Source organism: Rhamphochromis sp. 'chilingali' (assembly GCF_963969265.1).
Source record: "Rhamphochromis sp. 'chilingali' genome assembly, chromosome: 21".
Taxonomy (NCBI): domain Eukaryota; kingdom Metazoa; phylum Chordata; class Actinopteri; order Cichliformes; family Cichlidae; genus Rhamphochromis; species Rhamphochromis sp. 'chilingali'.
In genome coordinates, this window is record NC_137949.1 from 31,963,106 (window position 1) to 31,990,626 (window position 27,521).

Here is a 27,521-nt window from a genome sequence, read left to right on the forward strand (position 1 = left end):
TTAAATGGCAATTTGGGTCTTTGTTTACATGTCTGTGAGTGATTTATGTCTCTGTCATGCTCTCAGTTTACCCAGTCCTGTGTCAAAACCAGACAGGCGTCTCTTACGCAACTATATCAAGCTCTGTCTTCTCTTAAAAATGGCCTTTTAAAGGAATCCCTGTGTTTTTTAAATGGAAACAAGGTTGTTTAAGGATAATTAGGTCACACAGCCCTAATAAGGTACGCTCACCTGTTTGCTCTGAACACTCCCGCAGAGATTCCTCACATTCCTGAGCTTTAAGATATCTCTCTAAGGAAGCTAGAAATAGGGAGCCCTTTGTGTGTGAGCTTGTGTTTAGTTTTCATGCAAGGTTCAGATCCTATGAGCCATTTAATGAGACTTCCTTTGTTTAATATTTAGTTCTAGAGGCTGCTTGGGAGAAGCAGAACTAAATCGTTGTGACACAAGTGCTGATATTTGCTCTTAAAATGCTCTATAACAAAGAACAGAGACTTTGGCACTGCGGCACGACACAATAACAGTGAAGGGCAGGAGAACAGGTTTGAAAAAACTGACTTATGATAGAGTTTCACTTTCTTCCTCTCATGGTGGGAAGTCAGTAACTGCTTTTTGCACATCGTTGCCTCAGGGAAATATAAATCTCTAAAAGATGCTTTCGTTCTCTAGCGCCTTTGTGAAAAGGTGCCTTTTGATTGGAGCAGGGATGATGTCATTTTCTGTGATACTTTCAGGAAATTGCCTAAAAATCGTCTTTGGGCTGAAAACGACTTGATAAATGAACTGTCCAAATCTGTTGTGAATGTGGGTGAAAACCAAGTTGACGCTGACGCTGTGGGAACGTCAGCGTTGGTGGACTTGACGACGTGTAAACAGTTGCGCACGCCATTATCTATAATGACAGGGCTTTAGTAGGATTTGATTTCAGCAGATGAAGTGTCACCACACCCAGGTAGCCCATGTGATCATATTTAGTTCGCTCAAGTGTTGAGAACGTTTTAATAAGTGCCAGTTTGCCCTCTAGTTCCAGTCTGAATAACGTGCTTGGGTTTCATTTCATCAAGTTTATTCTCTGCACTCTTCTAATGTTTGGTGTCATTGTTACCAAACTAAAGCAAGGCGACCAACAGTAACATTATTTCTGATATCTTTGCATTGTTTCATTGTCAAGATATGCAGACATGTCAGTGTGGCATGGCACCAGCTATTGCTATTGTCACGAAAGGAAAATGTTTGCCAGCACACTGCGGCTGGTCTACAGAGAGACTGATAACTGTGTGCTTGGAAAGGTCCGTGAGTCACCACTCGTGACTTTTGTAGTTAAATCGAGACATTTTGGAGCGACGTTAGGTAGCAGACACTTGTGACATCCTTAATAAAGATAACTGTGTTGGGGCAGCAAATTTTGCCAAACATGCGCACTATTAATAATGTGGTTTTTCCATGAGAGTGTGCTGTTCTTTCTGGATGAATTCAGAATTCAGGGACTGCACCTCTCATAAGTGTATAACGCAGGTACCTGCCCAGTTTATGTCAACAGAAACTGTTGTTTCAGTTCCCAGAGGTGTCAATTTGTTTATCCTGAAGATATGTTATTAATGTTAAACATGAGGTTGGGATAGCAGCTCTGTGCAGCTGATCTTTGGTACCTTTTAGATACAAAGCAGGCTCAAATACTAGCTAATCAGACCAGACCAGGTTGTCACATAAGGGGAACACAAATACTAACAAGCCATTCGAGGGACTGCAGTATTTGGTGCGAGGCTGATTACATTTTTAATCCCTGATGTTTATGAGAATTCCAAAGTTCAGGCAGTGTTCATACGGAATTTGCTGTCTTAGTACTGGACATGGCACATTTAAACCTTTACCTTCTGGTCTACTAGAGAAAGACTGTGGACTTTATCCTGTGGGGAACAACAAGCTATTACCACCAGATTATTGATGATTCATGGCGTAATTGCTGGAAATTTCTGTTTTGTCCAGAGTGGTGGATTCACCACCAGCACCAGACTACAATTGGAACCCATAAAATCCTAAAATCCTGTGCCCATTTTTGAAAAAAGTGGGGGGAAAAAAATAGAAAAAGCGAAAATCACAAACGTGCCAAGTTTGCCTGTAATACATCCAAAATATTCTGCCTATTTCTAGCATCTACTTATTGTACTAATACTATTAAGGCTTTTTATTTTCTCAACACTTTTAATTGATTTGTATTCACATATGAATCTCAGTTAAGCTTGTGCTTTCATCAAACAGGCTCTAGCAGGCCTGAATACTTTCCATTTTATTCTACGTTTTAATGAGATTTTAATTTGTTGCTTATGGCTAAATCTATTCATAAAGACCTTTTGTTTTCTTTTGTTATGTGGCTGACAGTGAGTTTTCTGTGCTGTGGGGGAGGTTCAGGATGTAAACGGATGTGGTGACATTGACTGTGGCGTTAAAAAGTAACTGACCTGCCAACTCCCCCCTCCAAAAACCCCCAAAAGACAATCTACTGTTGTGAAACCATTAATGGATTTTCTGAGTTATTTGATACATCTGGTCTTTGTCTTGCATACCGATTGTGGTGCAGCACTCAGTGCCACATGATGCAGGTATATCTGTTACCTACATTGCGGTCCTTGTCACAGCACCTTTCGTGCTTCCTTTTCTTTCACCTCCGACGTTTATGTTTAATTCACAAAAAACCACCTGCGTGAAAAGAGAGTATGCAGGCAGACCGGGATGCTTTGAGATGTGCTTCCAGCGGATCGAGGCTACATGTATCGTCCTTGAGTTAAAGGGTGAACTTTCAGCTCTTTCCCACTGTCAGTTGGGTTTGTGTTGATTAGAGAAGCTTAAGCACCTGGCAGACAGCACCCTCAGAGCTGGCGGTTCAAAACAAGAGAGAGGGGCAAGTTAGGGCAGGGAGGAGAGGTGTGTGTGTGTGTGTGTGTGTGTGTGTGTGTGTGTGTGTGTGTGTGTGTGTGTGTGTGTGTGTGTGAGGTATTTGCATCTGTCTGATTCCCATGAAACGGTTCTAGGAAGAGTTGCATCAGCGCTGGATTGTGTCAGTATGTGTGTGGCGCTCTGTCTGCTATGCAGCCAATCTAGGCTAAAAAGGACAGTAGTTTGGATAACATGACCTAAAACTGAGTATCTAAATAAGGTTTGTTGAAAATATAAAACCAAAATCAAAATATTTCCTGCTCCCTGTTTTCATTCTTGGACTCAAACATAACTTCACTTTCAACCATAAGATAAGCATGAAATCCTCATCTTATTGATTTCAGTCAATCCTCTCATTCATCTACTGTCCAAAGCTCAACTCCAACCTCAGCAACCTTGGTACCTAGGAGCAATTTAAGAGGAAGGAAAACCATACTGGAGAGGACATACTTCAAAGCATATGAGGAGTGAAGCTGCTGGTTACAAAGGGGCACAGGACAAAGCATCTGCCAAGACATTATCTTTGCCCTTAATGTGCTGGATATCCAAATTGTAAGGCTGCAAAAAGAGAGCCCACCGCATGAGCCTCTGATTTGGGTTCTGCAATGTGTTCAAGGAAGTGAGAGGGTTATGGTCAGAAAATACCTCAATTGGCCGAGCAGAATCTAAATATACCCTAAAATGCTGCAAGGCCAAGACTAATGCCAAAGCTTCCTTTTCAATGACCGAATAATTCAGCTGATGGGAGTTGAACTTCTTGGAATAGAAACTAACTGGATGTTCAGTACCTTGCTTGTCAGCTTGGACTAGAACGGCACCTGCACCAATGTGGCTTGCGTCCACGTACAGCTTGAAGGGCTGATCCAGACGAGGGGCTAAAAGCACAGGTTCAGAGCACAGTAAAGCTTTTACATCCCAAAAAGCTTGCTGGCATGCTGCAGACCAAATAAACTTTACTTTGGCCTTCAACAAATCAGTCAGAGGAGCAACCACTGTTGAGAAGTTACCACGGTGTAAGGCCCAGCAAACCGTGCCTGGAACGGTGACCCTGCAATCGGCAGTAAAGCCAAAACCCAGTCACCCGCACTAAACTGCTGCTCTTCAGAACGCCGGCCATAAAAATATTTCATCTTGACCTGAGCCTTTTCAAGGTTCTGTTTGGCCAACTGACCTGCCACATATAGTCTGTGCCGAAAACCATTAACATAATCTATCAAGTTCACTGGTGGTTCACCTGACAACCACTTATCGCACAGCACTGTCAACGGTCCCTGAACTTTGTGGCCAAAGACCAAGTCATTTGGGCTAAACCCAGTACTCTCCTGGCACACTTCTCGCGCTGCCAGCAGAAGCCACGGTAAACCTTCCTCCCAGTCACTCCTCATTTCGGTGCAATAGGCACGTAACAAGGACTTCAGTGTTTGATGGAAGCGCTCTAAAGCACCTTGGCTCTGTGGATGATAAGGAGAGGCTTTATTATGTACAATATTCAACAGCTTAAGAACTTGTGCAAATAGATGTGACGAAAAGTTTGATCCCTGGTCACTCTGAATAATCTTCGGTATGCCAAATATAGAAATAAACTGTGTCAAAGCCTTCACCACAGACTTGGCTGTGATGGTACGCAGCGGATATGCAGCAGGATAACGCGTAACCTGGCACATTACAGTCAACAGATACTCCGAACCAGATTTTGATCTAGGAAGAGGGCCCTCACAGTCAATGATCAAATGTTCAAATGGGTTACTCACAGCAGGGATGGGACAAAGTGGAGCAGGTTTAATAGACTGATTTGGCTTACCTACAATTTGGCAAGTATGGCAGGTCTTAATGTAAGCTGAAACATCACGCTTAAGACGTGGCCAAAAGAAGTAGCGCAAGATGTAATTATAAGTCTTCGTCACTCCCAAATGCCCAGATTTGTCATGAGAACAATTCAACACCTCGTCACGGTATTTAGTTGGAACCACAATCTGGACAACTGGACTTCCAACACAGTCCAACCCTTGCGGAATCCACCTACGGACTAGTACATCCTTCTGCAGAAAATAACCAGAGGCCGCACTTCTAGCGTCATCACTAGGTTGCACTTTGTGAAACAGCTCAGTCAGTGAAGCATCAGCACGCTGTGCGTGAATTAACTCTTGCTGGGAAACTGACAAATGTTCAGGAACAATCAAATCTGGTTCAACCTGACACTCTTCTGCTTGAGTTACAGGCTCTGCATCCCTTTTAGCTGCAGCCCTCGTAACAGCACAAGCTGCAAAGTCAGAAAAACCCAGCCCACTGGCCGTCACAGGTGTCATTTGACAAAAGAGCCACAAGGACCTTCCAATCTTCCTATAATTTCAATCTTCTAAGGAGGAATTGGACTCCATAATAAGACTCTTCGGACTGGATCAGAGGAAGAGTAGCAAGCAGAGTGAAGAGTAAAAATATCCATGAACGTTCAGTGACACTGCAAGTGAAGCTGAAGACTTTCACCTGTATTCTAGTGAAAAGTCAGCATCGATTCACTGACATGGTTCTAGACCATAGAAAACCAAATCTAAGACGTAAAAATCAGTTTAGGGTGGGGGATGTATGTAACGCCAACACTACCAGTCCATTAGTACACAATCCTGCTCAATCCAGCTGTGACAGATGGTATCTTTAATATGCCAGTGATTAATATGGACTCTGTTAAAATGTGACTGCCAAACTGGTGATACTATAAGTCATTATTACCGTGCAGTTATTCTCAACCGTAACTCCTGGTTTTTCCGTGTAAGTCTGTACTCTAACGGTAAAAAGATAAAGCATTATACTAAGTTGACTTTACTACTTTACACACAAGCGTATCAGCTTTTCGTTGTATTGAGCAGCCAGTTCTGGTAAGTCAGCGGTATGTTTTTACTCGTTTGTATATGCTGGTTCCACATGTGATTCGTTTCTTTTCTTGTAACACTCACTCTGTAGGATTCAGACCATGGGAGCGTTTTCCATTTGTTCAGCTGTCATGTGCTCTATGTCATGTGTGTGCAGCGCACCAGGGAAGTGATAAATAAAAAAAAGTAAATTTAGAAAAATAAAATGAAGGGAAGGAATGAAGAAAGAACAGTCTTGTCGACAAAAATGGGACGCTGTAACAGCTTGCTTGAAAAGTATTTGGTGGCCCTCTGGATAGCAGCACTTAAAGTTAACTAGGGAGGCCTTGTGCCATTCTCTGTATTCAGGCTGCATAGTAACAAATTATTGTAGTGTTTTCTGGAAACAATGGGGAGTATTTTTCACATGGGTAACCATGTGCTCTGGAGCTGCAGGCCTGTACTAAACATGTTTTTAATCTTGTTTCAGGAATAGTCATTTCAATTCACTTACACCCCCTTGTGGCAAAATAATAATTTTTTTATATAAACAATTTAGTGTAGTAGATTAAGCATTCACCTAACAAGCAGAATATCCACGGTTTGATCCCAGAGGCCAGACGGATCCTTTTGGAGTTGTGCTGGGAAGGACGTATATTTAAAAAAAAAAAAAAAAGAATATATAAATTTTTAAAATGCCAATTTAATAAAAAAGTAATTTATAAGGCAGCTTTATAGTGTCTATTCTAATGAAGTCTGAGGAAGTATAGAAATGTTGACCATGTTATTAGAGTTCTGTAATGAAATTGTATATTTTAACAAAGACGTGGTGTGTTGTTTACTGAAGACATGCCTGTTTGACCTCAAATCCCTGACAACAGCACTCTTTGCATTAATGTTTACATGTTTGATTTCTGCATCTTGACTGACCAATCCTGGGCGAGCTAGTCTGCAGACGGGGCACGATAGTGGGATGGTATCTTACTGAGCACTGACAGGGGGGTGACATAGAGGAAGAGGGATGGCAGGAATTAGGCTGCTGAGGATTAGTGTCTGAGCTCTGATTGTCCATTGGTTGAAGAGACATTCTCTGCTCGGCGAGGACCTGAACTGACAATAACAAGCACCATATTCATGCTGTCGTGATCTTTCCGGGATTTATATATTTTTTGACTGGATCGTCTTTTTGGGTGTTTTTATGTGGTTTAACTTTATAACTTGGACATACTTTTAGTCAACTTTTTGAAGACATAAGAAAGATCATGGTGGTGCTTCTGACTAATAACGCCAATAATTTTTACTGCTTTCCTACAGTTTCCAAGAGAAGAGGTGAGTGAGAGCAGCATAGGTTTGATCTTATTGGTTGAAGATCCAAACTAATAAAATGCTGTGATTTTTTTTCTCCTACAGTAGTTACAAATACTTCTCATAATAAGAAAAATATTAAAAAAAGAACAGCTAGAATTTCAATTTTGCACATTAGGATTTCCTTAACAGTGTATATATACTGCTGTTACAGAAGAGGAAGGTAAGAATTAGCTTTAACTGTTAAGCACGTGGTTAATTCCAGCATGGTCTTACAGTGAGAGTGCTAGGAGGACAGGTAGCTAAAAGTAGGGCAGCTACTGCTGTTACATAAAACTTTCGTAGAAGGCTGCTAGTCCAACAATCCCAGACTGTGCCATGGAGGCATGAGAGCACTGCAGGTATTACATGACATGTCAAATGGGTGTTATGTTTAATTATGTTTAGTTCTTATTGGATTCACGAAGAAAATATGTTGCTCTTTTAAATGTAAAGACTCATTAACTTTAATTTTATATAACGGTCTTATGAATAGGTTACTCGGGTTTTTGTTATTCTTGAGTTTCACACATGACTGAAAGTAATGCTTAACTTTGGATTGGATCCATCGTTTGAGATGCCATAGCAGTTTAATTAGTGTCCTTCGTACTGTCTCTTTAAATGATGCTTAAACTGGGAAAAAACACCAGGCATATGTTGCTGCAGGCAGATTTTTGATCTGATAATCCCATGTTGAGGATCACTGTGTCTAATCCTGCATGAGAAGAACTGGAGTTCGGTCTATTCATTTCACACTCATGTGTTAACCCTCAAACATCTTTACTGTTCCTGTGCTTAAATATCCCTGACAGTCACCTAAATGCTAACCCCCTGTCCATATGGCCCCATCATTTACAGTTACAGTAACACAGAGCTTTGAGTTGATCTGGCCTGATCTCCTCTCCCTATCTTTTTTTTTTTTTTTTTTTTTTTTTTTTTTTTTTTTAAAAGCTGCCCTAAAGCTAGATGACGATGAAAAGACCCCGGCACCCCCGTTGTTCCAGGAGAATGTGTTCATTGAGTCCAGCAGGCCTAAGTACCTGGAGGACCTTCACACTGAGGCTCTGCAAGGACTGAAAATGATGCAGGAGGAAGGTATAAAACCAACTACTGATATACCCAGTACATGTTTGTTCTTCCCTAGATTTTGACACTTAATTAAAAAGTCTCATTATCAATCGAAAAATGTTCTTGTCTTTTCAGAAACCAATAATGGAGTGGAATACCAGGACAGCGTAAGCACAATTGTAAGTTACACATTATATACAGATTCTTGTGCTTTCTAATATCACAAATGATTTGTTAAAACTTTTATTAATGTAATATAAGTAATCTTTCTGTTTTTGCTAGTCGACAATGACGGCTCAAACAGATGGAGAAAGTGCTGGGTTTATGACGGACAGCACGATTCCTGATACGTCTTCTGTTGCCTCTGTGCAATCGTCAGTGTCCACTAGATCCTCCCGCTCTGGACTCACCAGACAAGGTAAATTAACCACAAGCCAAAACACTATTTATATCCACTCTTTGTCATTATGCAATGCGCTTTGACATGCTTGCATAAAACATTTAATTGACGACATGTGGATAAACATTTATTCGCTCTACAGGTTCAACATTCAGACCTTTGAACTCTGGGAAAAAGTCAGAAAAGACCAGGACCAGAAGACGCCACAGGAAGACTGTTGTGGGTATCCCACATCATGTTCAGAGAGAGCTGGGTATGCAGTGACTTTTTTGAACTGTATGAACTGTTGGGTCTGTCTAGCACAGGCCCACCGCTGGAACGAGACAATTAAAAAACACAGCAAAAGCATTGAACACCAAGTAGGCAAAGTTCTTCTTGTTACTCATGCATGAGGGAGACCTGCCTGGAGCCAAGTGTCGTTCCACCACTTGACCTCCGTCAGACTCTCAGCCAGGTTCCCCATAGCACTCCTTTTATTGTGGTTACATGAATATGCATAGGGTCATTAACATATAACATCTTACATAGGTATACATGTGAACAAAGAATACTGTGTGTGGGTGGGTGGGGGTGGGTGGGTGGGGAGAGTGGTCAGAGTGTGACCCCATAAATGACTTCTCTAAACCTGCTGGTCTGGAAGTCCAGCAGTTCATCTAAACAAAAGGCACTTGGACTAAAACAGATATAGCCACGTTTATCCTACCATAAAACAAGGTACGACCTCTTCCCATGCTCCCAGGATGTAGGTGTGCGAATGCACACCAAGCCTTTGTAGCCTGCTAAAGATCACACATCCTGTCACTACACAATTGATTATACACCTCTAAGCATATATGGTTAAATATTTCTAAGCATAAATGACAATCAACAATACAAAACCTAACATGAACTATTCAAGACTGCTACAGTATCTAAGATGTTTATGTTGCAGATTCAAAGAAAGACAATTAGTGCATAACTAGCTATGTTAATTCTGAAAGGTTGTGCTGTTGTTTTAGGTCTGGACAGAGTTGACTGGACACTGAATCCAAAGTTAGATGAGGAACAGCTTTTTAATGGCGAGACTAATCTCAGTCCAACTACAGATGGGCAACAGATGGAATCACAGTCTGAAAAAGGAGCCAGTATTAATGTTCCAGGCATAAGCATCCAGCCTCTCAACAAGAAAAATGTCAAGCAGCTCGGTGCTACCCATGCTGCTCATAGAGATGATCTCGCCCTGCTGCACCGCCTGCGTCCCGCCTTGGAAGACGATCAGAGGCCTCGATCTTTAGCTGTACCCTGGTTGACCACTTCCTCCAGCCTTCAACAGGAGCTCCCCAGCCCCGTCATGTCCATGTCACCCCAGGCTGCTTACATGTCCAAAATCATTCCCAATGCCATTTTGCCACCCGCAATCGATGTGGTGGAGATCAGCCGTGGGCGTAGTCGGAACAGTGTCCGCACTGTCAGCAAAAGCAGCCTGATGCTCTCCAGCCCAGCTCCGTCCCGTGCTTCTTCTAGAGCATCTTCAGTGAGAACCTATTCCTCCAAATCGTCCACCATCACCTCGGCCTCTCGCAACAATCCTCCAAATCTGTCTGACACGTCGTGCTGGAGTAATTCTGACTCGTCCGAGACATTGGTATCTGACTCTTCAACCATCTCCAACAGCAGCACCCCAAAGCAAAAGAGAAATGGCAATGCTTCTGCTAAAGAGGACAAAGTTGATGCTCACTCCTCTATAAGCAAGGCCTCCAGCTCCAATGGCAGGGTGATCGTCAGGGGAGATGAGGTTAAGAAAGACGGACAGTTTGTGCGTAGCCTCTCTGTTACTAAGCCAAAAAGGGCCCCTCCTCCTCCAAGCCGCTCCTATTCCCTCCACAGTAAAATGAAGCGCCAGCCCCGTTATCCAGCAGAGATTAGGGTCCTGCCAGGAGAAAATTCTCTCCACAGCAATTCAGCCCCAAGTGAGGAAAGTGACCAAAACCAATCTGACTCTCATCCCTCCAAGACTCTGGACAGCCCTGGCTACAATGCTGACACCAGTTCTCTGGATGATTCAATGGGCTCTTCGTCAGTCGGTCCCTTTAGAACTCAGCTGCAGGCAATCAAAAGATCGAAAGATGCTTCACAAGAGAAGCGGGAACTGCTTGAGGAGAATAAGCTAAACAATGTCAGTGGCAACTCCAGCCAAGATGGCACATCCCCACAGCTCACTAAACAAGCTAACGGTTCATCTCCAAAGCATAAGAACAGCATTTTAGCAAAGCTTCAAAAAGTATTTGCTGGATCCTCTTCAATTAAGTCAGAGTCATCTAAATATAATAAGTGCACTGAGGAACATAAAGCTGATTCAAAAGACACTGTCAGTCCCTCTGTACAGGCCTTGATAGAACTTTTCAATATCCCTCCACCACCTAAAATCCATGCACCTCCACCTCCTCCACCTGAGGTATGGTCCCATAGTTTGCGTTCATGTGAGCTGATCCTGGGACCCCCAGCCCCTGGCAAGACTTATGCTATTGCAAAGAAGAACCCGAAGGACCGGAGACAACAGAGGCAGTCTCCGGCAGCTGCTGAGGAGTTGGCTAAGAGCTTGGCAGTAGAAAGAAAGCACAAAAATCCATCAGTGACGACAGAGTCTGTTAATGGATCCCTACATGTGCTAGAATTGAAGAAAGTTCAAGAAAGTGGGATTTTGAATGCAGAGATTTGCAAAGATAGCAATGAAAGACTGGCTCAGAATGTAGATTTGAATGGACGTGGTAAAGATGAGAAAGGGAGAGTAAGTGATATGTTGAATGGAATGTTAATGAAGGCTGTAGAGAGACGAGAAGAAAGACTTGCAGCAATAAAAGAAGAAGCAGCTAATAAAACAACCGGCCAAGCTACAGAGGTAAAGACTAACACTGATAGAGCACCTGCCATTTCATTAATTCACATTTCCCCAGCGCTATCTCCTCCTCTGGTGCAACGTGTTTCCCAGCCCCTCCCCAGACAGACCACAGAAATCAATTCCATTACATCAGTAAAAGTTGTATCCCCCGAATCTTCCTGGCCCCCTCCACCACCACCAACATCAGGTAGCCCCAGTGGGCCAGATGAAATAGATTTTCCTCTTCCTCCACCTCCACTGTTTGGTGATGATTCACCCATTATACCTGTTCAGGTTCCACCAAAGTCCTCCCTCAGGAGTGACTCCTCTTGCACGACTGCATCGGTTATATCAGTAGTGAAAAAGGACATCATTAAGGTGATCATGGAGCCTGAACTTCACAAGTCCAGTACATCTCAGGGGGTAGCGCCTTCTCCCTTAAATATCCCTCCTCCCCCACCATATACAGCACCCCCTCCACCACTTACAGAGGTTCTGCCTACTGCAACTGATAAGGCATCTCTGACACTTTCTCCACCACCACCTGTAGAGTTTGGTCCTGTAATACCAAAAAAGCTACCTTCACCCGTGGTTCAAGATGTGCCCCCACCTGTTAAAGACATCTCCTCTACCTTATTAACATTAGTATCTCCTTCACCAGCTAAAGTCGTCTCACCTCCTGTAGTTGTTGAGGTCTCACATCTGCCACCCAAAGAGGTGTCTGCTCCGTCCTCTGAAGAGGTTACGTCTCCTCCTTCTCAAGAAAATATGTCTAATATCTCTGAAGAGGCTGAATCTATCAGCAAGCTCACTCCACCACAAAGTATTCCACCTGCACCACCCCTGCCAACACAGCCAGAATCATCAGAGCAGAAGATTGAGCTTCTACAAGAGGTCTCCTTTGAACCTGAAGCTAACACAGTTTCATCTAACAGTGTTCTTATCCCCCCTCAGAATATTCCCCCTCCACCTCCCACAGAGCTTCTCCCACAATCTCAGGTAGTAGCCCCAAAAACTGATGTTCTGACAACAAAGGAGGCCTCACCTTCACCTCCATCTGAAGTATCAATACCACCACCATCACCACCTGAAACATCTTCACCAGAAAAGACTCAAGTATTTGCTCCTTCTGAACCTGTAAACATTCCTGTACCTCCACCTTTACCAGTTCAGGGGCATGCCAGCATTAAGGAGCAGCCTATTCCTTTAAGCACAGAGAATAAAACCCAAGAGCAGACTTCTACCCCAGTTGTGCAAGAAGAACCTATGCCCATTGTCACCCCTTCCCTCCTGCAGATGGTCAAATTGCGGTCAGTCAGCAGCAGCCCTGAGCCCCCCAAAGCTGAAGAGCAGCAACCACAGGCTGAGGTCACAAGCAGCAATCAGTTCCCATCCTCATCTGCTAATGGTGAGGCTCCTCAGAAGCCCATCAGAAAATCTCTAATCATGACCTCTTCTACACCCATTCCTCCACCGGAAACAGACCCTTCGCAACCAACTGTGCCCAAGTCCCAAGCTGACGTGGTTCCTCCTTCATCTTTGTCCATAGCCACCTCCCCTACGAAAAAGGCTTATTCTGCCATGAACACTACCCGTTCCATGAACCTACAGGAAGCCATCCGCATGAGGACAGCAGCCAGATCTCAACAAAGTCCAGCGTCTCGCCTCAGCTTGCAGCCTCCAACGTCACCACTGGACCTCCACAAGTCCCCCAGCAGCACTGCAAGCTTTATCTTCTCCAAGAGCAACAGGAATGTTGTGACTGAGACCAAGCCAATGCTGGTGGCCAAGGAAGATGTACAGAAGGTGATCAGTGAAGCAGAGTCTATGAATAAGGGAGCCAAGGTGCCACCACCTGTTGCAAAGAAACCCAAAACAAGGGGCAGCGAGGTTGAGACGAGTGGAGATGTGGACCAAACTGCAAGACAGGAAGCGCAGCAGGAAAGTATCAAAGGTAATGTATATCAGCCCCGATTTTTTAAAAAGGCATGCAACACATGACAAATAGAAAGAGAGTGACCAGATGTGGCGCATGTCGTGCACATAAAGATCATGAGTGGGTGTGAAAAGCCCCCAAAACAAAAAAAAGACAGTACAGATAAAGAAACGGGTCAAACGCAATGCAAATTTTAAGCCTTTTTACTCAGTTTAGTGATCAGCGCTTCACATGCTGTTTCCCAGCAGTTTCTCATATTAACTTTATGCTATAGCTTAGCCACATGCTATGCTAACATTTGCTAAGCAGTGGGCAATAAACATACTACAGCAGATCCGTTGATGGTAATGTGGGTAAAGTATTTAACAGACCAACAAATAATAGTTTTTCAGGGGGAAATGTATGTTTTGAGATTATAATGCCCAGCCATTGAGTACTTGAGATGTTTTCCCAGTTTGCACCAAACAGCTAACACTGCCATCTACTTGCCTAAATAGCTAAAATATTTTTTTCTGTACAATTCTTTTGGATGTAGACAAACCAACTCTGTGTACATTTCCAACTTTAGATGCTGCAGAGAAAACAAATGGAACAGCTGGTACTGTTGAAGGAGGGTCGTCATAAACATGATTATAAAGACTGAAGGAGACCTCTGCAACTGGATATGGATGGATGAGATGCTTCACTCAGAAACTGCCTTTTTTTAAGGTTTTGGAGTTGTTTGAATTTAATGGTGTGGGTCCTAATTTTCTTGAGAGCTCATTTTGCATTTTATAAAGAGATGTATATTTTCTTTACCAGAGGGTCTTTGTCGTCCTCTAGTCTCAAATAGTGATTGTACCACTTATGTCCTGCTGAATCAATCCTTTAGTCAGTACTTGGAACAATGGGACTTTTGGGCACTCATCTGTAAATATAGCAGCATTATGTTTATTTAACATATCCAGTAATGGTGGATTTCTTCTACAGAGTTATGTTCTGTATCTTTTCCAAAAGTTTCCACACTAATTGTATTTGTTCCAAATACTATTAATTATCTTAAGTTATTTTTTCTGTCACATTTAGAGGATGACCTCTACAGACAGAAAGTCTTCTTTGCCATGTTTGCTAAAGAATGACATAATAAAACAGTCTGTTGCGTAGCTCTACAAGCATGCAAATTTATATTTTAGATCCCACACACAGACACGTCACACACTAGAATGATTATAGTGCACATTTTCTGCTGCTTTTTAGTTACAGATAATGGAGGCAATGCCTTTCTTCCCAGTTATGGCTTAAACTGTGGGATATTTCTGTATTGAACTATAATATATTTCAAACTGGTTTTTCAGACAACTGTAAGAATCACCATTTATAAAGAAAAATTAAAGATTCATCGATAAACTAAAATACTGTGTTGCCCATCTTTTTTTTCCTTGCATTGTTTTACTTCAGGGTCAACTGTTTAGACATTCTACCCTTAGGGCGATCGTGGCTCAAGAGTTGGGAGTTCGCCTTGTAATCGGAAGGTTGCCGGTTCGAGCCCCGGCTTGGACAGTCTCGGTCGTTGTGTCCTTGGGCAAGACACTTCACCCGTTGCCTACTGGTGGTGGTCAGAGGGCCCGGTGGCGCCAGTGTCCGGCAGCCTCGCCTCTGTCAGTGCGCCCCAGGGTGGCTGTGGCTACAACGTAGCTTGCCATCACCAGTGTGTAAATGGGTGGATGACTGGATATGTAAAGCGCTTTGAGGTCCTTAGGGACTAGTAAAGCGCTATATAAATACAGGCCATTTACCATTTCACAAAAATGTAAAGGAACACTTTGAAAACACATCAAATCTTACTGAGGGAAAAATGCTGCTGGATATCTACATTGATATGTACTGGGCAATAAGAACAAAAGGATACCGCCTCATTTAAAAGAATTGAAAATTTAACTACAGTAGGTTGAATTTAAAGAAATGCTTAAAATCAGAGTGAAAATTATGCAGCAGGCTGGTCCATTTTGCCAAAATTTCATTGCAGCAACTCATAATGGACACTTAGTAGTTTGTATGCACGTCATCACAGATGGACCCACTGTTTCAGCGTAGGTTCTGGCAGTGGGTCCAAGGACTTCATCGTGATACCTAATGGCAGTCAGGGTGCTGTTGCCTAGCCTGTAGAGGTGCAGCTAATGGTCCTGCTGGTAGGTTAAGGACCGATGGAATGTCAGTGCTCTTGAGACTGTGCTGGGACACAGCAAACCTGGCAATAGCACATATTGATGTGCTCTCCTGGAGGAGTTGTACATCCTGTGCAGCCTCTGTAGGGCCCTGGTATTTCCTCGTGGTACCTCTAGTGACACAGAGCCTAGTGAAACAAGACAAAGATGAGGGGGGGAAAAAAAAAAAAAAAAAAATTTTCAGTGGCCTCCACCTGTAAAACTATCCACATTTTGGAGGTTGTCCTATTGTTGCCCCTCTAGTGCACCTGCTATTAATTTCAAAGCAGCTGAGCCTCTCTGCTACTCAGTTAAACTTCAGTACCCCAGAACTTTAACCGACCTGATGCTGTTCTCTGATTAAGAAGTGCTCCTTTCATTTTTCTGTGCAGTGTACGTTCCTAAAATGGAAACAGTTTTTAAATGAAACAATGTTTGTTGTGTGAAGTCATGAATGACAAGAGTCAGTTGATTTCATTTTCACATTTTATTGAAATGAGTCAGACTACGCAGAGCTCCAGTCTTAAGGCAGTATACTTGATTAATTGATCAAACACTACCTCCAAAAAAAATACCATGTCATCTCCCCGCTATCTTCTGCATCTGCTGTCCTGCTGTCATTCTTCAACTGCACCTCGTATGACGTCAACCCCTTCTCCTCAACCTCCACCTCCTTCCCTCCATGTGTCCCGTTTCCTCCCTCATCTCTAGAATCAGGTGGCTGTACATCAATCTTCGACAGTGGCAACTGCTCCAAGTGACTAATCCTTTCACTTTCCTTCTGATTCAGATCGTTCGCTTGCTCTACATTATAAACTTCATTTTCACTTCTCTCATCTGAATCCTTTTTTTCATACGGTGACTCCTCCTCCCTCAACTTATCTAAACGCTTCACCTCAGATTCATTCCACTTGCCCTTTAAGGCCCTCTCCCCAAAACCAAAATCATCTAAATTAAGTCCCGTCATCGCTTCAAATGCAATTCCACTTTCTTCTTCACCATCATCATTATACTTTACTGCTTTTCCCAAGAACCTGTCCCGGCTGTGCGTCTCATTACTGTAACGATTTGTGGTCCTCTGTTGTTTTCTTATGCTGTCCAGAGGGAGGCTGACTGGTAGAAACTGGTCCTTTGCTGTGTACGACTGATCCGACACCAGTAATGACCCACTGCTGGCAGAACCTTACAAACAACAACAAAAAGTAATTTTAATTTTTTAACTGACTAACAGATTTAATGTTCGTATACAATTGGATGTTTTACAGTTTTCCATGACTGTATATTCGATTTTTGAATACACAGTTAAGTCCATACATTTATTTGGACAATGACACATTTGTAATTTTACCTTGCTACACCATCATAGTGGGGTTTTAAACACATGTATATATAAAAAACTATTTAAATTGTACACTTTCAGCTGTAATTTTAATCATTTAACAAAAGTATTGTATCAGCTAGTTAGGATTTAAAGCTTGAAGTTATATTTGGTAGCTGTTCACTGGAACTCAAAAAATGAAATCCAGAGGTGTCAGCGGCAGAACATTAAGTGAATCCCCTGCCAGGCCTTCTCAATCACCAACTGCAAACGATTTGTATCCAATTAATTAAGAAAAACATCTTTATATTTCAAATTATATTCGTTTGTCATCTTTGAGCCTCTGAAAATTGACAGCTATGTGTAAAAATGTCTGCAATTCCCAAACAGTCGATGCAAAATGCTGAATATCTTAAATTAAAAGGTATAATAATGAGATTGTTACAGACCTTCCATCATAGCCCTCCGGGGCTTAGGAGTCACACACCGGGACTCACAACATTCACATATGGAGTCATCACCAGTAAGCGCCCTCCACCTGTTATAGCATATGTATTAACAGTCCCCCTGGAAACAGCTGGGAAATCTACAGTTCTGTTGGTATATCATCCTATTATTCCTCACCTGTTGCCCCTGTACGTGCAGGATTTGTGCACAGGACTTGGATCCTCTGACGTGACAAACAACCTGCAGTAGATACTGACCTAAAACAGAAACGGGATTATGCCACAGTGCTTAGCTGTGTAAACTGAGAGAATCATAGATGGTCTACTCTCACCTCAGTGTTTGGATCAGCAGTAAACTGGAAAGCCAACACGGAAAGTCTCACAGTCCTATCTGTCTGGGAAACAAACTCAGAGGTCCCCAGGTCTCCCTTGCTGTCCAGCATACAGCTGCAAACATCAATGACAACAATATGGAGTAAAAACCCAAAAATTTAAATATGTAGCTTTTTCTAAATCTCACATTCGTCACAGATTCACTCTTTTTCTCCACATTTAGTTTAATCAGGTCACTCTATCCACACTACATACCCAAAGTTGTCTATGATGGAGTACTTCAGGGACGATCTAGAGCCACTAGATGGAGCTGCATAGCAGCTACGTATGTAGAGTTTTCCTCCAGCAGGCAGATGAGGAGCAGAAACCTGGATATGAACCTTTTGCCCAAGCTGGTAGACCCGAGTGGTGACCGGTCTACTCCATGAATCTACAAATGTGAAACACGTTGAATGTGAAACACAAGTACCCAGCTGTTTAGGATCTGCCAAAGTCTGTTCTGCTGCATAATGCAGACACCCATACCATCCATCAGGGTAATCTGGTAGTCCGTGTGACGACTTTTCAGCCTTTTACGGAAAACAACTGTTTCCCAGGTTGGTTGGACAGCCAGTTGGTGCACATGATGGTTCCTGTGGAGGGCAGACGATTTGGAAGCTTTCAACACTGACTAAGTGTTCGCACACCTTCTGTATAAAGCAAACCAACATGCCTAACCTTGGGTAGCGGCATTCAATATCTACATCCACCCGGTGCGCTCTGCTTGGAAATCGTTTTGGCGACGGCTCATAATGGAGCACGAATTTATAAACCAGATAACCGGGGGGCATCTGTCAGGAAAGGTCAGAAAGTGTCAATACAAGATGACAGATGCAGCGAGAGAGGGATTGAGCACCACCCATAGCTTACCTCACGTACGCCATCACAGGCGGTCAGTGGATACGAGAAAAGAAGGTCGCCGTATGGTCTAAGAAGCCCGTTGCTTTTACAACTGCTGCCTAACAACAGTTCCTCTGCTTCTGCGCCCAGACCGTAGAAAGCTGGTTTGATCCTGACGACAAAGTCAGATGTGGAGCAGGTTACAGAGACGTCCGGGAGGTAAGCAAAGTCTGACTGGATCTTTGCCTCGGGTTTCCCTGGTCGCATGGGTCCAAGTGTCACAGGTGCTGAAGCGGAATAGGACCTTCGGTAACCCAGCTGAGGCTCTGGAGGTGTGTCGGCAGGTAGCCTCTGGTTGGATTCTCTGTCTTCAGCTAATGGAAGTTTGATTTTCGGAGCGCCCAGTTTGAAAACCACTTTCCTTCTCGTAAGCGGAGAGTCATACGTGTCCGCCGCAGAGCTTAGAAGGCCAAGTGATAAAACGCTCCACAAAATAAAGGGATACCACTTTGTTTTCATCGCAACAGACGGACAGCGGTCCATCACTCCTTCTCTTTAATGCACGCGTAGAAACGTCGCCGTCACGGCTGAAAGCAATTAGATGCGATGAACCAGAACTATTTGGTCGATTTAAGCCCCTAAAATAAACCAATTCAATTCAATTCAATTTTATTTATATAGCGCCAAATCACAACGTAAGTCGCCTCAAGGCGCTTCATAGATACAGAGAAAAACCCAACAATCATATGACCCCCTATGAGCAAGTGTCACTGTCACTAGGTACCCTGGGGATCATCCAGAAACTGTGACACATCTTTTTTGGTACTGTTCTTTTACACAGAGATTCTGGAAGGAATTTAGCAGGTTTGTTATTGTCTATATTTTAAGGGAGTTTTCTTTACGATGGGAAAATGTTTTATTCTGTTTCTTTAAGTTCCCCAAGAAGTATGAGAAATGTTTTTTTATGATAAATTTGTTAATACTTTTAGCTAAATTTTTTATCCATAAATGTAAGTTTACTAACAAAACACCATATTTCTGTCATTATTTTAAGGATGTGGAAATGTACATACAATCAATATCAGACTCCACCAACAAAAAGGCTCTCAAAACAATTTATGTATGTGAATTTTTGCGTGTATTCTTATAATTGTTACCTTTTTCTTTTACCCCTGGCTTTGTGTGTTCATGTTCTGTTGTTTTGTATACTTCATCTGTTCGTATGTTGTATACTCATTGTTTGTTAAATAAAGTTTATATATATAAAAAAAAAAAAACTGTCACTACTGTCACTGTCACTACCCGATCCGTAGTTATGGGTCAGAGTATCTGTTAAGATGTTAAGAATAACAAGTATATCTTAAAATGTTTGCAATAATGAAGCATTTCAGTACAATGTAGACAAAAACGAAAAATAAAAGAAAGTTACGGATCAGGACTCGCCGATCCTTACTGCGCATGTGTAAAGTCTGACCGTACAAATCGGGTCTGTCACTGTTGTCACTTTTTATTTTTTATTTTTTTAATTAAACTTTATTTACAAACAACAGTTTAACATACAAGGCACCATCATTAATCCGATTATGTTACATCCTCGGTTGAGCATTATAGCAAAACAAACAAACAAACAAAACGAACAAAAAAACCCCCAAAAACAACAATAATAAGCACAAAGTTAAAAGAGTTAGCACAAAAATAAAGAACAGTCATTGAAGGATTCGAACCAAAGGCAAAAACTAACGTGCAAAAAAAGGGCAGTCGTGATTATAAAATAGGGAGTTTTTTTTTTTTTTTTTTTTTTTTAACATAGGTTAAACTCTTTAAATAAAACAACAAGTTTATGGGCTTTCTTGTTATTCACAAGTTTCAGCGATTTAGCCCAGAGTCTAAAGTCATTCAGCCATCTGTTTATACATGGTTTAGCTTTAAAGTATCTGCATTTGTGAATAAAAAATTTTCCCATTAACAAAATCGTCCTAATCAACAGGTCAAAATCTGCATTCTCAGCAAGTATTCCAAATTTTATTACTGTCACCGTCAAATGTGGTAACTGAATTCTCCTGGACTGTAGCCAGCTCCACATGTCAGTCCAGAAGGAGTGCACTGATTCACAGTTGAAAAACAAGTGATCCAGACTTTCAATATCATTTTCACAAAATGTGCAGGCGTTCACATCTAAATTAAATTTCCGTCTTAAGAATTCATTGGTTGGATAAACCTCATTAATGATTTTAAAGTGAACCTCTTTTGCTTTAGGGGAAAGAGGAAGTGAAATATACTTTTTTCTTATCGCCTTAACCTCCATGGTCTCAAATTCTTTAAGGATATAATTTCTTTTAACCGGATTAGGGAAAATTTCGTTTATCAAAATATTCCTGATCACTTTGTTTGTAAACCTGCTGTCACCAAATTCAACTCCAGCTATGCAGAGCTGCCTCAGTCCAGGAGAAATTTTAGAGTGCACAATATCTTCTTTTATCATTGATCTCAAAGGGACTGGAATGGCTTTCACTAGGGATTTATATCTCTTAACAGTACATCTTACATCAAATTTCTCACAAAACGTCTCATGCTTTAATAAGACCCCATTATCATCCATAAAATGAGCTACAGCCCAAATCCCTTTAGATCTCCATTCATCCACGTACACAGATTTCCTACACAAACGGATATACCTGTTGTTCCATATAGGGGTATTGTGAGGAGTAAAGTTATGTTTGTAGATTAATTTCCAGTAGAGAAGGACCTGCTGATGGAAAGCTGAGAGTTTAACAGGTAACGAACTGCAATCAAAGTCACAACGTAACAAAAAGTCTATTCCACCCATTTTGCCAAAAATCACACTGGGAATAATGTTCCAAAAGGAATTTTTGTTCCTAATGAAAGATCTTAACCATTTCAATTTTAGTACACCATTCATAACATCAAAGTCAATGGCATTAGCCCCACCCTCTTCATAATTCTTAATCATATCATTTTTCTTTATATAATGACATTTGTTCCTCCATATGAACCTAAAATTAAGATTATTTATAGATTTAATTAGTTTTGGAGATATGGGCAGAGAAAAGGCTGGATAGATTAGTCTGGATAGACTGTCCATTTTGGTTAGCAAAATTCTCCCAAACAGAGTTATGTCCCTTTGCAGCCACCTGTTTAAAATAGACTTACACTTTTCTATATTGGTACAGATATTCTTATTTTCAGTTGATGTCTTATCCTTGCAAATTACAATGCCCAGATACTTAACCTCTTTTTTAATCTGTATATTATCTATTGCTTGCAGGGTACACTCATGCAGAGCTAGAATTTCGCATTTATTAATATTCAGCTGTAGGCCAGAAGCTTTGGAGAAATGGTTGATCGCCTGTAAGGCTAAAGGAATCTGGTCTTCATTTTTTAGAAACAGGGTGGTATCATCTGCGAGCTGACTGATTATTATCTGTTCACCCATCACAGTTAACCCCTCAATGTGACTGTTTTTAATCAAAATAGACAACAGCTCAGCAACCATGATGAACAGAAGTGGTGAGCTGCTACATCCCTGCCTTATCCCTCTATTAACCTCAAACCTTGAACATGTACCATGTTCTAGCAAAACAGAGCTGTTAATGTCATTATATAGCATCTCTATAACATTGACAAATTCCTCTCCAAAACCAAAAGACTGCAGAGTTTTTAATATGAACGTATGTTCAACTGAGTCAAAAGCTTTGTAAAAATCCAAGAACAGGATGTATCCTCTCTCTTGGATTAATTCACTGTATTCAAGGAGATCCAAGACCAGCCTAATATTGTTATGAATTAGTCTTCCTTTCAAAAAACCTGATTGTGTTTCACTGATGATGTTTGAGATGCCTTTCTTTAGCCTCTCAGCTACAGCTCCAGACAGGATCTTATAGTCAGTGTTTAGTAAGGTGATGGGTCTTAAATTGTCTAAAATTATTTTATCCTTGCCCGATTTAGGAATCAGGGTTATCAACCCTTGTTTCATGCTCGGCATCAGTTCTCTTTTCTCTATCGATTCCTTTAATGCATCAAACAATAAAGTTCTTAGGTCCTTCCAGAAGAATTGATAAAAATTAGTAGTGAGTCCATCTGTCCCTGGGGACTTGTTTAATGCCATTTTCATGACCACCAAATCCAGTTCCTCAATTTTAAACTCTGAATCACACAGATCTTTGAAAGGCTTGTCAATACATGGGATGAGATTATGAATCTTATCAAAGAAACTATCAGAATCAGCTGCTGAATATTCTGAGGAGTACAATTTGGAATAAAAAGTGAAGACTTCCTTTTCAATCTTTCTGAAATCTTTACATTCAGTCCCATTTATCAACAAGCTTGAGATTAGATTTCTCTGCTGTCTACACTTTTCCAGCTTACTAAAATATGAAGAGTTCTTTTCACCTGCCTCAATCCACTTGGCTCTCGATCTTATAAAGGCACCATGGGCTTTCTCTAGGTAAAGATCGTCCAATTTAGATTGTAACTCCATCAATTTATTCTTCTCTTGCACGTTTAGTTTTTCTTTACTACAGCACTGAGTTATTTCACAAAGTAAATTACTTTCATATTCCCGTTTTTCCCTGTTCAGTTCTTTGCAGAATTTTATAGTGAATTCTCTGATTTTGAATTTAACAAATTCCCATTTCTGTATATTACCCACTACTGAGTCATCATTTTTTATATCTATAATTATATGTCTAATTTTATCACAAAACTTGTCCTTATTTAAAAGGCTGGCATTAAATTTCCAATATCCTCTGCTACTACGTTTCGTCCTTGTTGGTTCTAAGACAAGATCAATGAAACAGTGATCAGAAAGGGGTGCTTTGGAGATTTTAGATTGTGAAGTACACCTCAAAATGTCATCGCTCACTAACCAATAATCAAGTCTTGACCTGCTTTCTCCATTAGGTTTAAACCAAGAATAATTCTTAACTCCAGGATTCAAACTTCTCCAAATGTCTGTAAAATTATTATCACTAGAAAAGTTCTCAATAATGTTATTCTGTTGCCTCCTTCCTAAGCGAGGAGGCCATCTGTCCATCCATTCATCTGGTGTCATGTTCCAGTCTCCTCCTACTAGGATGTAATCTGTGGGGTACATAACTTTAAACTCTGAAATAACATTTGTTAGATTTTCCAATAGACTTTTATTTTGACCCTCATTATTATGTCCATAAAGATTTGTAACAATTAGAAATATACCTTCGCTCTTCAAGACTGCAGTTAACCAATGACCCTCACTATCAGCTTTATATGTTATAATCTCCCCTGGGAACTTATTAAAACAAATCGCCACACCTCCAGATCTGTTAGATCCATGACTGAAAAGAATCTTGTCTCCCCACTGATTAGCCCAAAAGGTAGCATCAGCATTCACAGAGTGAGTTTCTTGTAAAAACAGACAATGACATTTTTGCCCCTTGCAAAATAAAAAAAGTGCCTTTCTCTTAACAATTTCCTTCAAACCCCGAACGTTTGTCACTGTTGTCACTGTCACTACCCGATCCGTACCGGAAACCCGATCGGTACCCCGCATGCGCAAATCTTACGTCACTTCCTCTCTTTGCCAACATTGCGACATTCAATATATTTGAATGATACGGTTAGCGCCCAGTTAGCTCCTAGCATTTCTCAACAGCTCTGCCTCCTTTTCGACTGCCCGGGACATTTAAACAATGGATAATCCGTATACAAAGAAATTCATGCTTTTCTCCTCAACAGAGAGCGTCCCCCGATTGAGCAACAGTGCCGTAAAATAAGAAGAATGGCGCCTAATTACAGAGTTAATAATGCAGACTTTGTAATATCTCACGTGTAGATTCATCAGCCAGATGAAGTGTTTACTGACAATTGACAGTGATAGTGCACATCATCATCACTATTCCAACAATCCTCTCCTCACAGACAAGCATAAACACACTCGACTATCACTAAATCAGATTTAACACACGTTTGTAATGACGCTAATTCAGTTTACAATAGGGTTTATTCGCTCGGTCAGCAGGTGGCGGTATCCTCGTACACTGGGGAGTAAACTGCCATTAAACGAACAGAAGAAGAAAAAAAACCATCTGCACATGCGCGGTACGGATCGGGTAGACCCGATTTGTACGGTCAGACTTTACACATGCGCAGTAAGGATCGGAGAGTCCTGATCCGTAACTTTCTTTTTATTTTTCGTTTTTGTCTACATTGTACTGAAATGCTTCATTATTGCAAACATTTTAAGATATACTTGTTATTCTTAACATCTTAACAGATACTCTGACCCATAACTGGGGAGGCACCAAGATGGCGGCTTGAACAGTCGTGTTTTTTCAGGAGCTCCGAAAGACCGCAAAATTTACTAAGTAACTTTATTCTCTTTCCACTTGAACTATAATTATGGATGCCCAAAAGGTTATTAAGAATGCAAAGCTGCAATTTGTGCCGTCAAACCCCAATGTTAAGACGTCGTCGCATGCTAAAGTCAGTGACCATGGCTATGCTAGCACTGAAGCTGCCAACGTGGGCTTAAACAAGCGAGAACGGGGAACAGACTCGGCGTCGCCAACTCCTTCAAAACAACCGCCAGAGGAGAAAAGAACAAAATCTTCAGAGAAGGAAGATGATATCTCCAATAAAACTATTTTTGAAGCCATTATGGGACTTGACAAAAAATTTGAAGCACAACTGGAGGATATCAAGGAACAAAACAGACAAAGTGCAGCTATGGTTGCCAGCTTGGCTAAGGCTGTAGAGTTTAATGCTGCAGAGATAGTTGATTGCAAACTGAAAGTTGTTAAACTGGCAAATGCGAATGAACAGCTGCTTAAAGAAAATGAAGACTTGAAAAGAAGAGTGAGAGAACAGGAGCGCTACCGAATGAGGTGGTGCCTAAAACTGAAAGGGGTGAAGGAAGACAAAGATGAAAACATTAGAGTGAAGGTTTTGCAAACGCTTCAGAAGATTGCCCCTGACTTGAACTTAGAAGAGGCCGTTGATATTGTCCACCGCTTAGGAAAACGAGTTGATGGCAGAAACAGAAACATCATTATTCTATTCACACAGAGGCGAATTAAAGAAGAATTGTGGAGGCGCACCAAAGACTCTTCAACCTGCAAGCAAGAAGGCATCAGCTTCGCGGAGATGTTGCCGCAGGAGGACATACAAGATCGACAGCGCCTATGGCCTCTGGTGGAGGAAGCAAGACGTGCGGGTAAACGAGCCTACTGTCGTGGTCCACATGCCTTCATTGATGGACGCAAAGTTGAGGAAAGACAGGAGAACTAAAAATGACAAAAACTGAGATAGTAGAAACTTGTTCGCGGTCTGAGGAGCTCAGCATTTAGTACTTTTTTTTTTTCTTTTTCTCACGTGGTGAGTGATATTCTGTCTATAGTTCATGTTGAATGTTAACATTTGTTTTGGTTCTTTAAATGTTAGGGGTTTAAGAGAATCTGTTAAAAGAAAAGCCTTATTTTTGTACTGCAAAGGTGAAAACTCAAACTGTATTTTTCTACAAGAGACTCATTCATCTGATAGTGATGTATCTTTTTGGTCAAACCAATGGGGTAGCAAAATCCTGTTTAGCCATGGCTCAACGAGGTCGGGGGGTGTAGCAATTTTATTCAATAACTTTCCCGGGGATCTTGTAATACAACGGACTGACTTGAATGGTCATTGGTTGATTGCTGTAATGAGAGTTGAAAGTTTGTTTTTCATTTTAGTCAACGTTTATGGATATAACAATGAAAGTCAGAATAAAATTATGTTAGAAGATATAACTTCAAATATTTTTGAACTTAAAGATCGATACCCTACAGAATACATTTTAATGGGTGGTGATTGGAATATGACTCCTGATGAATGGACTGATAGATGGCCCTCAAGGACAGGTAGACCACAAAAAAATAACCTAATTATAGATTTTTTTTGATAAATAACAACTTGACAGATATTTGGAGAGGAAAGAAATCCAGAAATTAAGAGCTTTTCCTGGTTTAAACCAAATGGAGCTTGTAAATCTAGAATAGACTATTGGCTAGGAAGTGACATCATTCTTAGCTACACCGTAAAAGTTGTAATGTCAAATGCACCTCTATCTGATCATTGCTTTATTGAACTGTGCTTAGAATCGGAAATTAGACAATCAAATAAAAGAACTTATTGGAAGTTCAATGCCAAACTTTTACAAAATGAAGACTACTGCAACATAGTCAAAAAAATTATAAAAGATATTATGGCTGATCATCTACACTCAACAAAAATATAAACGCAACACCTTTGTTACTGCTCCCATTCCCCATGGGATGGACGTAGAGACCTAAAATTCATTCCAGATACACAATATAACCATCCCTCCCAAACAGTGGTCACAAATCAGTCCAAATGTGTGGTAGTAGAGCTGGGCGATATGAGATTTTTTCATATCACGATATGTTTTTTTCATTTCAGGCGATAACGATATCTATCACGATATAAGCCAAATAACTATAGTTGTAAGATTTAAATGTGCCGTTGCTCACAAGTAAAATGTGAAATAATCAGCAGCTTGTTTTTAAATATTTATTTCCCATAATAAGTTCAACAGGGTAGATGTACTTAAGGAACATGAGACTTTTTCAGATAAATAAAGGCAAATATTGCAAACTACACAAAAGACAGCCGCTAAAGCGTTTAAGTTTCAAAATAGAACAAATGAAACAGACTAAATTGTCAATTCCACTTAGAAACAAAATATTAATTCTAAAAATAAATCTTAGTTTGTTTTACAGAAGAACAGACAAAACTGACTAACTTTTGTCAGTATCAAATAAACTGAGAACTAAAAGGAAATTCTCAATCTCTCCTTGTTGTATAGCTTAGCTTTTCAAACAGTTTTAACAGTTACTTTAGTCTGACAAAAGCCGAATGACGAATTAGCGCTTCCAGTCAGAGACTGAGGCTACGTCCACACGTACACGGGTATTTTTGAAAACGGAGA

At 41.1% G+C, this 27,521-nt stretch overlaps 2 protein-coding genes across 3 annotated transcripts in view; one reads left to right on the forward strand and one right to left on the reverse strand.

Moving 5' to 3' along the window:
• LOC308389885 (uncharacterized protein) overlaps nucleotides 1–14,795 on the forward strand; it is a 32,079-nt gene extending 17,284 nt beyond the window's left edge. For both annotated transcript variants that reach the window (XM_080871480.1, XM_080871481.1), the window contains exons 3-8: nucleotides 8,076–8,219; nucleotides 8,328–8,371; nucleotides 8,475–8,610; nucleotides 8,735–8,845; nucleotides 9,591–13,403; nucleotides 13,954–14,795. In XM_080871480.1, the coding sequence (XP_080727606.1) occupies nucleotides 8,076–8,219; nucleotides 8,328–8,371; nucleotides 8,475–8,610; nucleotides 8,735–8,845; nucleotides 9,591–13,403; nucleotides 13,954–14,009 (4,304 nt within the window). In that variant the 3' untranslated portion in view covers nucleotides 14,010–14,795. The remainder of the gene's footprint in view (nucleotides 1–8,075; nucleotides 8,220–8,327; nucleotides 8,372–8,474; nucleotides 8,611–8,734; nucleotides 8,846–9,590; nucleotides 13,404–13,953) is intronic.
• Nucleotides 14,796–15,967: 1,172 nt separating this feature from the next.
• On the reverse strand, nucleotides 15,968–19,745 carry LOC308389486 (uncharacterized protein). Its single transcript, XM_080870938.1, has 8 exons — nucleotides 18,575–19,745; nucleotides 18,383–18,495; nucleotides 18,191–18,297; nucleotides 17,921–18,095; nucleotides 17,665–17,779; nucleotides 17,511–17,590; nucleotides 17,336–17,424; nucleotides 15,968–16,750 (listed from the first exon to the last, which is right to left on the reverse strand). Exons 1-8 carry the CDS (start codon nucleotides 19,085–19,087, stop codon nucleotides 16,125–16,127), a joined length of 1,818 nt encoding a protein of 605 aa, XP_080727064.1. The 5' UTR covers nucleotides 19,088–19,745; the 3' UTR covers nucleotides 15,968–16,124.
• Between the last annotated feature and the right edge of the window lie 7,776 nt (nucleotides 19,746–27,521).

What these genes read in the sequence shown, in the direction of transcription:
- LOC308389486 (XM_080870938.1), bottom strand. Translation starts at nt 19,087, where the DNA reads ATGGACCGCTGTCCGTCTGTTGCGATGAAAACAAAGTGGTATCCCTTT. An exon ending in ATTGAATGCCGCTACCCAAG is followed by an intron (nt 18,298 to 18,382) that starts GTTAGGCATGTT and finishes TGCCCTCCACAG; the next exon opens with GAACCATCATGTGCACCAAC. An exon ending in TGCACGTACAGGGGCAACAG is followed by an intron (nt 17,425 to 17,510) that starts GTGAGGAATAAT and finishes ATGCTATAACAG; the next exon opens with GTGGAGGGCGCTTACTGGTG.